Here is a 14,127-nt window from a genome sequence, read left to right as displayed (position 1 = left end):
GTCTGCACACCCCCAGTGAGCGCAGTCGACTATTATTATTATGGATCAGGCTGTACGCCACAGCGATATACGGATCAGGCTGCACGCCGCAGCCGTATATATATTTATTGATTCGGTTATCGTGAGAAGTATATGAATTGAGAACTGAGGATAAGAACGAATAAATGAACTGAAATGCTTGAGGAGCTGATTTATACTGATTATATCTGTTTTACCTGGTTTAAAGAATTTCACATGATTTCCTCATTCACTGCTGCTTAAATGATTTTACTGTTTTGATATAGAACTACTTAGTGCCTTTATGTGATTTCATACTGTCAGCCATTATTTATTGTTATTACTCACTGGGTCGGAGTACTCACATTACTCCCTGCACCCTGTGTGCAGGTACAGGTATTCCTGAGGCATAGAGCGAGCTTTCCTGCCGTTCTGTTTTCATTAGAGTTATCGAGGTAGCTGCATAGCGTTCGCAGACCTGATTTCTCCTTCTATCTCCACTTATTATTCCGCATTTTAGACATATTTCTGTATTAGATTGTTGAAACCTTGTATTAGAGGCTCAGACTTGTGACACCGGATCAGTGGGCTATTTTACATAAATTTTTCGTGATTATAATTTCCGCACATTTCATCTGTTAAAATTCATACTTCTATTTATATCAAATTGGTATTAAATCCCGAAAATTGGTATTGAATTATAAAGAAAGAGATTGTGAGATGTTAATTGGTCGGGCTTGCCTAGCATTATGTTGGGCGCCATCACGGCCGGGGTTTGGGGTCGTGACAAATAATTATTTATATGCTTTCATACACGCTCAACAACATTGGAAAATAAACCAAATACTTGATATCTTGTTAATACAAAGAACTAAAGTATCATATTTACCAGAAATCAATCCAAATTGTAAGAAACCCATCTTACTAAAACAATGAAAAGTAAAAATATGATAACCCATCTAAGAGAAATTGGAAGCATAAAATGAGATGAGTTAATCATCATTTTTAATAATTCCTAAAAAGAAAAAAAGAAAAATTGCAGCATATATATGTACATAAGACAGTGTCTTTAAACCATCGTTGACGAACCAAAGACCTCTTGTACTTCAACTTGCTCTACACTTTCTTCAAGGATAGGTTCTTCGGGCTTCAAGTTTTTGATCTATTAAAATAACAAATTTATGTCAGTTTAATAACAAAGAATAAACAACTAAAGAAAAAAATGAACACGTTAAAGGGAAAATGAACAGATAACACCTTAAATTAGCGAATGGACAGATAGATAACCATATTCACGAGAAGTAAGTTGACTAGCCAAAGAAGTGATAAATTCAATTAAAATCTGAAGTTTACTGCCCAAGCATCTGGGCGCGAAAGGAAACTGTTTGATCGGGCTGCTTGCGCGTCGGCAAATGTTGCTGCGCTTTGATCAATATGATGACTTCGTTATGTCGTTATCCAGGTCAGTTAATTATCTGTCATTAAATGGAGAAGAACACCAGCTTAGTTTGTTCCCATGGACAATTGCTTACAATCCTAGAGAGAACTTCTATGGCGGCAGTGCGGATATCGACTAATCTTTAAGCATGTAGATTTGATTCAAAGACAACAAAAAGTAGCAGAGAAAAAAGAAGCCTGAGAATTCTCACTTCAAGAAAAACCTCAGAAGTTGGAGAATAAAAATTATCATATTCAATTGCAATACAGAGTGACAGGTCTCAGACTACTAAGTACAAAGGAAAAGTACATTCCCGTTGGATGTGTTATCCATTTCACCTATAAAACACCAGCTCTAATGCTAATTAATTTGGGGCATCTCACCATGACCATAATAACTACTTGTCTAACTTTACTTGAGGCTTGGATATAGAAGAACTCAAACATTTAACAAATAGAGAAAAAACTTCTCCAAGTTATGTTGGATAGGAAGTAGATCTGGGAAGAAACATTCCTAGCATAATAGTTGTGAATCCATGTTATAACTAAGATTTGGTTACATTAGAGAAGGCATAGAGAAAACACCAAAAGGTAGACACCTGATATGTCACAGAGCTGTAACACTAAGCAGTTGATAGATCTAAAAATTAAGACAAGCCAAGGCATGCGTTGGTGCCGAGCATCTACTCCACCTTGCAATTGGAGTTGGTTTAAATCATACCTCAATTAAGAAAAGACTCTCCCTCTAAAAAATTTCATGTGCACGAAATTGAGTTGTAATTATAAACTTAAGGTATTTTGGATTTGAATATCTTATTAGCACTACAGCATATGCTTCATAATAGAATCATCTTTAGATTGGATTTTCCCAATCTTGTTAGGCAAACAAGAACAAACTCATAGCTGCTGCTAAGCATGAGCCAGTGAGATTCTTTAATAAAATTCTTTATTTTTTAGATGAATCGCTAGCTTTACTAAACCATTAAGAACCACAAAAACTAAGTCTCCACCATGTGTTATATTTCCCATCTGCAGTGGTGAAGTTTATAATCAAATTCTATATCCAATTATGCTAGAGTATCATAAGAAAAAACCCCTAAAGTATCATGCCACTAAATGGATACAGGAGGAATATGAACACAACTAAGATCAGCATTCTTCTCCTCTTCCCATGTCAAACAAACAAACAAAAAAATCGGCATCACAGAGAAGTAGATAGTGAAGTACATAAAGCCAGCGATATAATATATTATTATACATGTGTAATGTCTAAGTAATCTTTAATACGAAATAAGTATTTTTTACATCAGTAAGCATGAAGGAAAATGATGTACAATGTCCGACTATGGTGGAAAATGATGTGGTATATATACTACTTAGAACCTAAATCTGACAAAACTTGGCAAATACTGTCTGACTATGGTGGAAAATGATGTGGTACACTATTCTTCTGGGACACTAAGACGTGAGCCCCTACATTTCTCTGTTTCTGTTCTTTCTTTGTGCATTTGGTTGTTGGTTACTGTGTTAAAATAAGGTATTGTGGATTTACAATTAATATTCTACACGCAGCTAAAGATAATTTAATGACATGCAAGAATATCAGTATCAAAAGTGATTAAAATAAGCTCAAGTATAACTTGGGATTTAGATCATTGTAAACTTAGTTTCACTAGAGACCTTGAGGTACAGGAATTGAACCTCCAAGAACTACAATCAAAGAAGTGCATGGCTCTCATAACTGAATATACTGATAAGTTTTCCCTGGCTTTCAAGCGCAGAGGTTAAAATTTTGGACCATGTTAAGTTATGTTTGCTATTCCTGAAATTAAGCTAATTCCAAAATAACGGGATTTAACTTTTCCTTGGTTTGGGTATGGCCTCAATATCTCAAGCAAATTCTACAAATAAGGTGTCGGTTTCTAAGGAGCAATTAACTGTTACAAGTGAGTTCTTGTGCAATCATAAGATTTGGGCTTATCAAGTAGAAGAGGATGAATAAGATGAGATGGAAAACGACAACTAGCATGGCATGTTAGAGTAAAATAGGATTTTCAATGTACTAACCCGTTATATGATTCAATCTATTGATCACTTGAAGATGGTGATGAAGGCTCATCAAACACTATCTTTGCAAGTTGTGCGTATTTACCCCCTAGCTCATCATATTTGCTCTCTAGCCCTTCCAAACGTCCTTTTAGCGATTCATTTTCTTTTACAGTAGCATTCAGCTTTTCCAACAATGCAGCTTTAGAGGAGTTACCACCTTGTTATCCCACCACCAAATCCAACTACATGACTCTTTTGTTGAGGTCTGAAGCACCTTTCTACAACCTCAATGTTTGTAAGAGACGATTCAGATTGCACCAATTCTTTGATTTTATCCTGTAAAATAAAATATTATTTAATTAAAATAATACAACACAATAAAAAAAATAAATAATATAAATTGAAATTTATCAATAAACATACATATTTCTCACTAGTTTCAGGTTCGACAAGCTTGTTGTTCTTCTTACGAGTCTCAAAAAAATAGTTGCCATATCTGGTGGTTTACCATCTTTACCTCCCTTCACATTACAATAAACAAGTCAAAGAAATCTTTGTAACAAAGATGAGGTTTCTTAATAGAATTATAAGATTTACTCACCATTTCATAAATGATCTCCCTAATTGGTTTACTACCCGTACGATGAGGCATACTCTACTTAGACCTATTGACCGAGTTTCTTGTACTTGCCTCCTAAATTAACAATATACCGGCAAAATTCTGGTTAGCCACTTAATATAACACAATGTTAATAATTAGCTATAAAATCATACCTTAAATTTTTCAGTAAAAAAATGCTCCTTGACTAGCCATACCCAATCACTCTTGTCTACCCCCTTTGGCACATCTTTTATAGCATAACGGAATGGCTTAGACTTAATATTCTTGTGCATCGATCTTCTCCAATTGTTCCATAACTTTCTCATATGTTTCAAGACATTATCTCGTTGATCATTTATGTCACTGTCAAATTTGTCCTACAATATTTAACAAGTATCATTAAATATGAAACAACAACATACCCAGTATAGTCCCTTGAAAGACAAATGAAAAAAAAAAGGTCAAACTTCCCACATTGTATAAAAAGAAGAAGAAACTGAGTTAACATATTTTATTAACAAGTAGAGATGGAGAAGGCAAATCAAGAAAGTAATGTTTTAAATCTTTACCGTAACAGCTTCCCACATGTGTTGTAGCTTATATTCTTCGATGTATGCCCATGAGTGTACCCGCAATGGGCACATATTACGATCACGGACCAATATACCTAAGTGTCTCGTAAATGAGGCATGATGTTGCCCAACAACCCTATTATGGTAGAAAGTGACGTGCAATGTTTCTCCAGCTTTGAGCCCTGCAACTTTTTTACACCTATTCGTTCCTCACTTTTTTACCTTTTCAGATTCACATGACCCTGCAAATTTCAATTTAAACCAAATATAAAAATAGGTCTTATACAATAACAACAAAAAAATCTTATAGCTTGAGATAATAAAATACTTATTTCACTTCTCTGCGCGTCCTGCATATCTTCTTCTCCATAAGGAAAAAGAGTATCACCTTCAAATATTTGTTCAAAACCCGGAGGCGCAAGATTTTCTCCAACTCTGAGTCCTGCACCTTTTTTATACCTATTCATTCCCCTCACCTTTTATACCTTTTCAGATTCACAAAGCCCTGCAAATTCCAATTTAACTCAAATATAAAAATAGATCTTGTACAATAACAACAAAAAAATCTTATAACTTGAGATAATAAAATACTTTCACTTCTCTGAGTACCCTGCATCTCTTCTTCTTCATGAGGAAAAAGATCAGTATCATTTTCAAATATTTGATCAAAACCAGGAGGCGCAACATTTTCTCCAACTTTGAGTCCTGCAACATTTTTACACCAATTCGTTCCTCTCAGTTTTTTTACCTTTTCAGATTGACAAAGCCCTGCAAATTCCAATTAAACTTAAATATAAAAATAGTCCTTATACAATAACAACAAAAAAATTATAACTTAAGATAATAAAATACTTATTTCACTTCTATGAGTGCCCTGCATCTCTTCTTCTTCATGAGGAAAAAGATCGGTATCACCTTCAAATGTTTGATCAAAACTAGGAGGCGCTACATTTTCTCCAACTCTGAGTCCTGCGACATTTTTATACCAATTCGTTCCTTTCAGTTTTTTTATCTTTTCAGATTCACAAAGCCCTGCAAATTCCAATTTAACTCAAATATAAAAATTAGTCCTTATACAGTAACAACAAAAAAATCTTATAGCTTGAGATAATAAAATACTTATTTCACTTCTCTGAGTGCCCTGCATCTCTTCTTCTTCATGAGGAAAAAGAGTATCACCTTCAAATGTTTGAACAAAACTAGGAGGCGCAACATTTTCTCCAACTTTGAGTCCTGCAACATTTTTACACCAATTCGTTCATCTCAGTTTTTTTACCTTTTCAGATTCACAAAGCCCTGCAAATTCCAATTTAAGTCAAATATAAAAATAGTTCTTATACAAAACAACGAAAATATCTTATAGCTTGAGATAATAAAATACTTATTTCACTTCTCCGAGTGCCCTGCATCTCTTCTTCTTCATGAGGAAAAAGTGTATCACCTTCAAGTATTTGATCAAAACCAAAAGGTACAAGACTATCATTATGAGTTAGGTTATTCATATCAAAAGATAATACATTAAAAGCTTTACTTTTGCCAATCAAACCTCGTTGTTCAGCATTTACTCTTATAGAACCCAATGCTCTGAAGCTCTGTCTTCGCCCCCTTGCTAAGGTACCAGGTGGAACGTACACATGCTTAACAGTCTTCGAACTTGATTCCATTTTAGACTTCTGATATTTTGAGGGATTCATGTCAACCTAGCACAAAAAGAAATTGAGTAACAGATGTCTATAATGTCAATATTATCATATATGAACATATGAAGGTCTTTGAAAGAAGCTAGGAAGTTACATGGCCATAGACAACAGTAATAAAGATAATTTACAAAAAAATGACGGATAGAAACCTGGAGATAACCAAATATTTAGCAAGTCATATTCATCATATAAGAACATATAATCAGTCAATATAGTTTTAGAATCTTTTGCTGAACTTTTAAATCAAATAGAATCCAGTACGACACTTCCCTCATCACAAGTGAGTTGCCTAATTAAATAAAGGAGTTCATAAATATCCAAACCTTCATGAGTTCTTTCTTTTCAGTTGTGAAGAATGATCTAACTCCTCTAAATCATCAATATTTTCGTACAAAACCTCAAAAGTATCACGAGGTTGAACTTTTCGTACAACATGCCAACCTTTATTGGAAAGATCGTCAACGTAAAAAACTTGTGATGCTTGGTTGGCTAATACAAAAGGCTCTGTTGTTTTCAAAAATCGATGGCGGTTAACACTTACAAAGCCATATTCATCTATTTTAACTCCCTTTCTTGGTCATACACATCAAACACCGTACATCGAAACAAAACTATTCTTCCTCCACCAATAAATTGTAATTCTAGTATATTTGTTAGTTCTCCATAGTAATCAATGTTCTTATTCTCTTCATCTGTCTCTCCAACTACAACCACCCCGCAGTTCCGAGTTCTCAAACCTTTATCATAATCTTTCACGTGAAATCTATATCCATTAATAAGGTAGTTTCGATGACTTGTCACGTATGGCATGGGACCACGTGACAATGAGAGCAAATCTGCCATTTTTTTACTATCATTGCATTTGTGTAATCCTGCAACCTATCAAGATCAAGCACATAGTTTAGCAAATAATATTTACATACTTGGTTTGAAAAATATTAATATTAACTAGTACTCACCTTTTCTTTTAACCAACCAATGAATTGCATATCAGAATTTTCTTGAGAGGTATCAATTGGAGTTAATGAAAACTTTCTACAAATAAAAAAAGCATAATAACATGTTATTTTAATGAGAAAAAAAATATAAAAGGTACATAAAAGTAAATTATTGAAACAAGTCATTACTTACTCGAGAAATGGTTGAATTTCATCACAATTCTTCAAAATATAAATATGTGCTTGCTCCAGTTCATTTGAATCAGGTTTGTGTGGTTTGCCACCTCTTAAAGCTCTTCCGGGATGACAAAAAATTGTTAAACCTCCATCAGATTCTATAATACCACCATCATAATTTCGTTCAAGGCGATTAAACTTTGTTTCCATTGTATGTATATATCTTGAACATAAGGTCATACATTCAGTTGCTAAATATCCCTCTGCAATAGAACCTTCTGCGCAAGCCCTATTACGAATAAATGGTTTTATAAAGTAAATATATCGCTCCATTGGATACATCCATCGATATTGAGAAGGTCCAGCAATCTTAGCTTCATTAGCTAAATGAATTGGCAAGTGCTCCATGACATCAAAAAATGTAGGAGGGAAGACTTTTTCTAGCTTGCACTCAGTTATTGGGATTTGGGCATCTATCTGCTCTAATTCATCCACACTTAAACATTTCGATCCAAGTACGTTGAAAAATAAAGACAACTCAATAAGCAGTTCACACACAGATTTGCATAGCATGCCCCGTAGAGCAAGTGGGAGTAAATGTTGTAGAAGAACATGGCAATCATGACTTTTTAAACCAGAAATTTTGCGATCTTTAAGGTTGACACACTGGAAAATATTTGATGAAAATCCGTCTGGAACCTTTAAGTTCTTCAAGAAACTGAAAAACCTGTCCTTCTCTTCGGGAGATAATGTGTAACATGCCGTTGGTAAGTCATATTTATCCCCAATTTTTATTGAATGCAATTCTTTCCTAATGTTCATTGCTTGCAAATCCAACCGAGTGTTTATGGTGTCTTTGGTTTTTCCTTTGATATTTAAGATTGTCCCCAAAATATTATCACATATATTTTTCTCAATGTGCATTACATCTAAGTTATGCCGCAATAAAAGAGCTTTCCAATATGGGAGATCAAAGAAAATACTCTTCTTATTCCAATTATCACCCCTACTCTCATGTGATATTTTAATCTTCTTCTTTGGATCCTTTGTTAGTTGTAACCCATATAAATCAGCCACTTGATCAAGTATATCATCACCAGACAACTGTTTTGGTGGTAATCTTTTCTCCTTAGTGCCATTAAATGATGCTTTATCATTCCTCCATTTGTGATTAAGAGGAAGAAAGCGTCTATGGCCCATATAACACTGTTTTTTACAATTTTGCAACCTAATTGAGTGAGTTTCTTTATTGCAGCATGGGCACGCTAATTTTCCCTTTGTACTCCATCCAGACAAATTTGCATAGGCGGGAAAGTCATTAATGGTCCATAATAAAGATGCATGTAACACAAAGTTTTGTTTAGTTGACGCATCAAAGGTCTTCACTCCAGATTCCCACAATTCCTTTAATTCTTCTATCAAAGGCTGGAGATAGACATCAATAGCATCTCCAGGACTCTCAGGACCAGGAATAATCATCGACAAAATAAAATTTTCTTTCTTCATGCATAGCCAAGGTGGTAAATTATAAGGAATAAGTACCACAGGCCAAATGCTATATGGAGTTTTGGAATTTCCAAATGATTGAAAACCATCGCTAGCAAGTCCAAGTCGAACATTACGAGGCTCGGATGCAAAAGATTGATGAAGTTCATCAAACGTTTTCCACGCTATTGAATCAGTTGGGTGCCTCATTATTCCATCATCAACTCATTTGTCATGGTGCCATCTCATCAGAGTAGATATTTTCGAAGACATAAATAATCTTTGAAGTCTTGGCTTTAGAGGAAAATAACGTAAAATCTTGTATGGTATCTTTTTCCCACTTTTAAATTTGATTTCCCCGCTGCGTTTATCCTCCTTCCATCTAGATGCACCACAAACTTTGCAAGACTCGAGACTTATCATCATTCCAGTATAAGATACAATCATTCTTACATGCATCAATTTTCTTGTAAGAAAGCCCTAGGTGCCGAATTACCTTCTTTGCTTCGTAATATGAATCTGGCAAGTTTGATCCATCTGGCAATAAATCTTCCTTCAAGAGCTTCAACAACATTGTAAATGATGCATTACTCCAATTACCAATACTTTTGATATGAAGCAACTTTACCAAAGTAGAAAGTTTAGAAACTTTTGAATCTTGGTACAATGGTTGCTCAAAATATTTTAAGATCCTATAGAATCTTTTTGCTTCAATATTTGGTTCCTCCTCAAACGGCCCATCACCATCATTGTTCATATTGTCTCCTTCAAAAGTGGGATATAAATCTCTTAAAATTTCATGTATTTCATCCTCACCATCACCCTCTTCATTGATCTTATCACCTACAAATTCATAATCTGAAGAAGACTCACCTAATCTCTCCCCATGGTGATACCAAAGGGTATAATTTTGGACCATTCCGTGTACTATTAAATGTGACCTAACCAACTCACGTGTTCCTGAAATTGCATTACAACATTTGACGCATGGACAACGTATTTCGCGTGTTTCTCTCAATCTTTTAAAAGCATAATCAAGAAAGTTCTCCACCCCAAGTATGTAAGTGTTATCAAGTCGATCATGAATAAGTTCCATCCATTGCTTATCAGGTGACATAATCTGGTCTATACACGAAATTGATATACATATATACTCAACCAAAAAATATTAGTATGGCAATGAACAAGAAATGAACATAAGCAAACAAAAACATATTAGTCACCTTTACTAAGGAATATTAGTCAATCTACTTTCGAAGATTATTTTTATAATATGTTTGAATAATCTCTCACATCCACCATTTCACTGGCCTAACTATTTTTACTGTTATATTTTTAATTTTCTCATTAAGAATTCAGAAGCATTCTAAGGTTCCAATTCTAAAAAAACAAAGAAAGATTAGAAAATAATGAACTGATATAAGTGGTTGTAAACCGAATTAGAACTGCACCAGACAGAATGTAGAATGATAGTGTTATTTCCTCTTCTTTAGTTATTTTATATGTGATGTTCAATATATTCTCTTGTTTGTAATAATTCTGATACAAACATCTTATGCAGTTCTTGGGATTTGATCCTTTACAAGCTGGAAATGTAGTTCAATTAGTCCTGGTTTTGGGTCTAACAGTTAGATGGATATTAACATACATCTTCCGGGTTTCAAACAAGGAAATGACATATGCTCAACAATTACAAGACTATGAAAGCAAAGTCATGGAGGTACAGTAACTTTGATTACCATTCTTTCTGTTTCACATCTTAAGAATGACATGTCTTCTATTTGCTGAACAGTGTTTTTAGAAACATATTCATCAGACGCACAAAGGTTGAACATTACAGGGGACACTCCTAAGCTCTACTTAGTTAGCAAATGTCACACCAAATTTAACCATATATTTTAGTTGATTTTCTTATGTCTCCCATTTTTTAAATCAATTTACTAGTCTTGCAGCTGTTATCTTTTTCTGTGTTGTGAATTTAAGTTCAGTGATTTTTTGAATTGTCTAAAGGAGGTTAAGTGTAAAACTTTCTAGTAGACATCTGAAGCAGGTGAACAAATTAAAGCATCTGCTGCTCTTGATGCTGGTGCACAAACTGAGGTATTGGAAGATGCTACTGTAAATGTGGTTGATAAGGGGGAAGCTGATACAGTAGCATCAAAGCCCCAACCTGTGTAACAAGTTAAAGGTCGAGATTGGACAGTAGTTAATCTAGCTAATACACCACCTAGCACAGCAAAAACACAAAGGAATAGAAATCAGGTTGTTCAAGCAAGTTCAACAGTTGGACGATGTGGTGATATGAAGAAAATCAGAAGCTCAAACACGTTTGAAACATTGAATAATGAGCATGGGTAAAACTTGTCTCAAGGGAATATAAAACTTCAAACAGGGGTAAGGCTCCAATTTGGACCAGTCTAATCATTGAGCAGGTTATTAGAAAAATTACAAGGTGAATGAAAAAGTAAAGTCTAATTCAAGTTTGGTAAACAGAAAAGGAACAAAGAAATAGTTTACCCTTTAAATATAAAACAAAACTAAAAATTACTAAATGAACCTATTCCAACTACTAAAAGTACTCAGTCTATATCATTTTCATAACCTAGTTACAGGAGAAAAGGAGAAACAATTTCTATTGGACCCTGCTACTAATGATGATGCCTTATAAAGGCGATGGAGGAGTACATCCATATGTCCAATAACGAAGTGGGTAGGTTGCCCTGGATTTAGGACAGTACAGTAGTCACTTATGGACTATCCAATTTTCAGCTATCAGCGGGTGTACTCAAGTAGATTAACAATAGTGGGTATTTATTTTTGCATTGTAATTTAAGCTCTTATCTGAAGAAGTTGTCTAATTAAATCAATTAGCAGAGCTGAACAGAGGCAGAAGCGTAGGCAATCATACACACAATCACAATTAATCATCGTGTTATAGACTATGTCGAGAATAAAAGTGGCACTTTAAACCTCTTTCAAGAGGGAAGATGAGTCTCTTATGACTTTAGAAGGATGATGCATGTGTCTCTTTATCATTAATAATAGAATGTTCAAAAGACGAAGTCTGTAAGTCTCAAGTCATCTTAGTTTCATTTCATAACTTCTGTTTTCAGAATATTGATACTCTTACCTTAATAAAGCTAAGTTCAACAGCTACATTGATTGACAAATTTATCAGAAAGGGCTTTTATTTCAATGTTTTTTTTTCTAACACCAGATCTCAAATAGAGATAACGAAAAGCAGAGCTTCCTCATTCAAAGTGTGCACAGCAAAGTAAACATAAACGATATAAATTATATCATGGAATTATTAACGCGAAGAGCACAAATAACTTAACAATTGACACAAAGAACACTTCACACATACTAATGACAGATACAAAATAATACTAGCTTTTATCAATCATGTACAAAATAATAGTTTATGCAAATTGATTGCGTTAAGTAAAATAGCATAACTTACCTTTTTAGGTTGACGGTGCTTGTAACTAAAATTCAGAGTTTCTGAAAATAAGGACAACAAATAACTTTGTTTTGTCAATAATGTACATGTAATCACGGATAAAAGAATTGCAGTACAAAACTAGGTGTAATAATCTCTGAACCAACAAATATTAATTAATACAACTTAGTAGTTCATAAACACTGTATGCAGCAACATTACCACAAAGCACATGTAATCACCTTTCATTTCGTGTTAATACGTTTAACACTCTACAAAATACATCTACATAGGAATATGACTTCATAGCTACATAGAACGTCAACTATCATTGAACTGTCAGGAATTAGAACCAGCAATTAATCCATGGAAATTCACCTCCTTGAACTAGCTAACAAAATGCTATTTCAGTACCAAACCAGAAGCACCCAATATGGATCTAATCAAAAGCAAAATCCAACAACATACTATTTTAGTGAACAAAGACTTTCCAACTAATTCATTATCAAGATATTCTCTTAAAGGGCAACTCTAAAACAAATTCAGAGAATCAACAAGAAAGTTCTACTTAATGTTAAATGAATGAATTCATAAAGAAATCAATTATCTAACCAAACAATTTATACTCCAAACTCGACTTATCCTTAAACGACTCATTTTGAAGCTCGATTCACAATTAATTAGATAAAATAGAAAGGGAGTGACACAAATAGACTTGTTAAGCAAAACGTTCCTTAATAGCAATTGAAAAATCAGCAATTACACAGATTTTGACTCCAAAATTCAAGTATGGAAAAAAACGACTAATTGAATTCGGAACCGGGAACGTCATCCTAGAACAGTCACATCCGAACCCGCGAAACACCAACCAAACTCAAGCAAGATCCGTGAATGAAGATTAACAGGGCAAAAACTAATATATATATATATGTATGTATGTATATGAAAGAAACTTAACCCCAAAAATAAAGGAGTAATAGCTGAAAATCAGAGAAGAAAACTAAAATCTTTGTATATCTCTTTTTGTAATTTCTTTTCTGAAATTCGAAACGTGAACAGAAAATCGAAGAAGAAAACTCAAGAGCAGAGAAGAATTTTGCCCTTAAAACCCTAGCTTTTCAGTCACTTTTTCTGTTTGAAATTAAAAATTGAATTTGAAAACCCATGGTTTGGAACTGAGGTTTCATCTAAACTAAAATTAACATAAAAAGGGTACAATTTCGAACCTTACCTTGATGAGAAGAAATTCGAAGTTGAGCAGTTGTTATCAATGGAAGTGACCAAAATAAGTGTTCACAGCAGGAGAAATAGCAGGTTTACCAAAATAAGTTTAGGGTTTTTTCCTCTTTTTTGGGGTGGTTGGCGACCCAGGCGTGGGTTTGGGAAAAAAGAGGGAAATATTAGCGCCAATTTTTATTAATTAATTGTTTAACAACCGGTTATGTTATATTTTAAGGGCCAAATACTATTCCCTCTTTAATATTGTGCTAATAATTAATTTCAACGACCGGAAAAAAAATTGGTTGCTATAAGTATACTTATAACGTACGGGTTTATGTCCCTTCATTAAGAAGTGGTCGTTAAAAATCAAATTTCTTGTAGTGAAGGGTAATGTTGTTGAGGGCAATGGCAATGGAAAGGAAAAGCAATGTGCTGGACCTTCGAAAAACAAGAGACAAAACAACAAGTTTGATGGTTGTTTTATTTGCAAAGAACCACACATGGCGAG

At 34.1% G+C, this 14,127-nt stretch overlaps 1 protein-coding gene across 15 annotated transcripts; it reads right to left on the bottom strand.

Moving 5' to 3' along the window:
• Positions 1-824: 824 nt before the first annotated feature.
• On the bottom strand, positions 825-13,798 carry LOC104227112 (uncharacterized). 15 transcript variants are annotated; one of them, XM_070163123.1, is made up of 18 exons: positions 13,630-13,798; positions 12,420-12,460; positions 7,488-7,589; positions 7,316-7,391; positions 6,680-7,235; positions 6,188-6,356; positions 6,038-6,097; positions 5,776-5,889; positions 5,509-5,688; positions 5,248-5,424; positions 4,985-5,161; positions 4,654-4,898; positions 4,258-4,461; positions 4,085-4,177; positions 3,907-4,004; positions 3,502-3,819; positions 1,255-1,472; positions 825-1,159 (listed from the first exon to the last, which is right to left on the bottom strand). In XM_070163123.1, exons 5-11 carry the CDS (start codon positions 6,683-6,685, stop codon positions 5,136-5,138), a joined length of 732 nt encoding a protein of 243 aa, XP_070019224.1. In that variant the 5' UTR covers positions 6,686-7,235; positions 7,316-7,391; positions 7,488-7,589; positions 12,420-12,460; positions 13,630-13,798; the 3' UTR covers positions 825-1,159; positions 1,255-1,472; positions 3,502-3,819; positions 3,907-4,004; positions 4,085-4,177; positions 4,258-4,461; positions 4,654-4,898; positions 4,985-5,135. The 15 variants fall into 15 exon arrangements, with proteins under 15 accessions (XP_070019224.1, XP_070019211.1, XP_070019223.1 ...); XM_070163110.1 differs by lacking the exon at positions 6,680-7,235 and having other exon boundaries at positions 7,488-7,760; positions 13,625-13,798; XM_070163122.1 differs by lacking the exon at positions 6,680-7,235 and having other exon boundaries at positions 13,625-13,798.
• Between the last annotated feature and the right edge of the window lie 329 nt (positions 13,799-14,127).

Source organism: Nicotiana sylvestris, chromosome 11 (assembly GCF_000393655.2).
Source record: "Nicotiana sylvestris chromosome 11, ASM39365v2, whole genome shotgun sequence".
Taxonomy (NCBI): Eukaryota; Viridiplantae; Streptophyta; class Magnoliopsida; order Solanales; family Solanaceae; genus Nicotiana; species Nicotiana sylvestris.
This window is presented reverse-complemented; position numbering and strand designations above follow the sequence as displayed.

Bases quoted from the DNA above. Each gene is read 5' to 3' on its own strand.
- LOC104227112 (XM_070163110.1), bottom strand. From the start codon at position 7,711: ATGACCTTATGTTCAAGATATATACATACAATGGAAACAAAGTTTAAT. The intron at 7,392-7,487 runs GTAAGTAATGAC...TTTTATTTGTAG, and splicing joins GAAATTCAACCATTTCTCGA to AAAGTTTTCATTAACTCCAA. The intron at 5,890-6,037 runs GTATTTTATTAT...AAAATGTTGCAG, and splicing joins CACTCGGAGAAGTGAAATAA to GACTCAAAGTTGGAGAAAAT.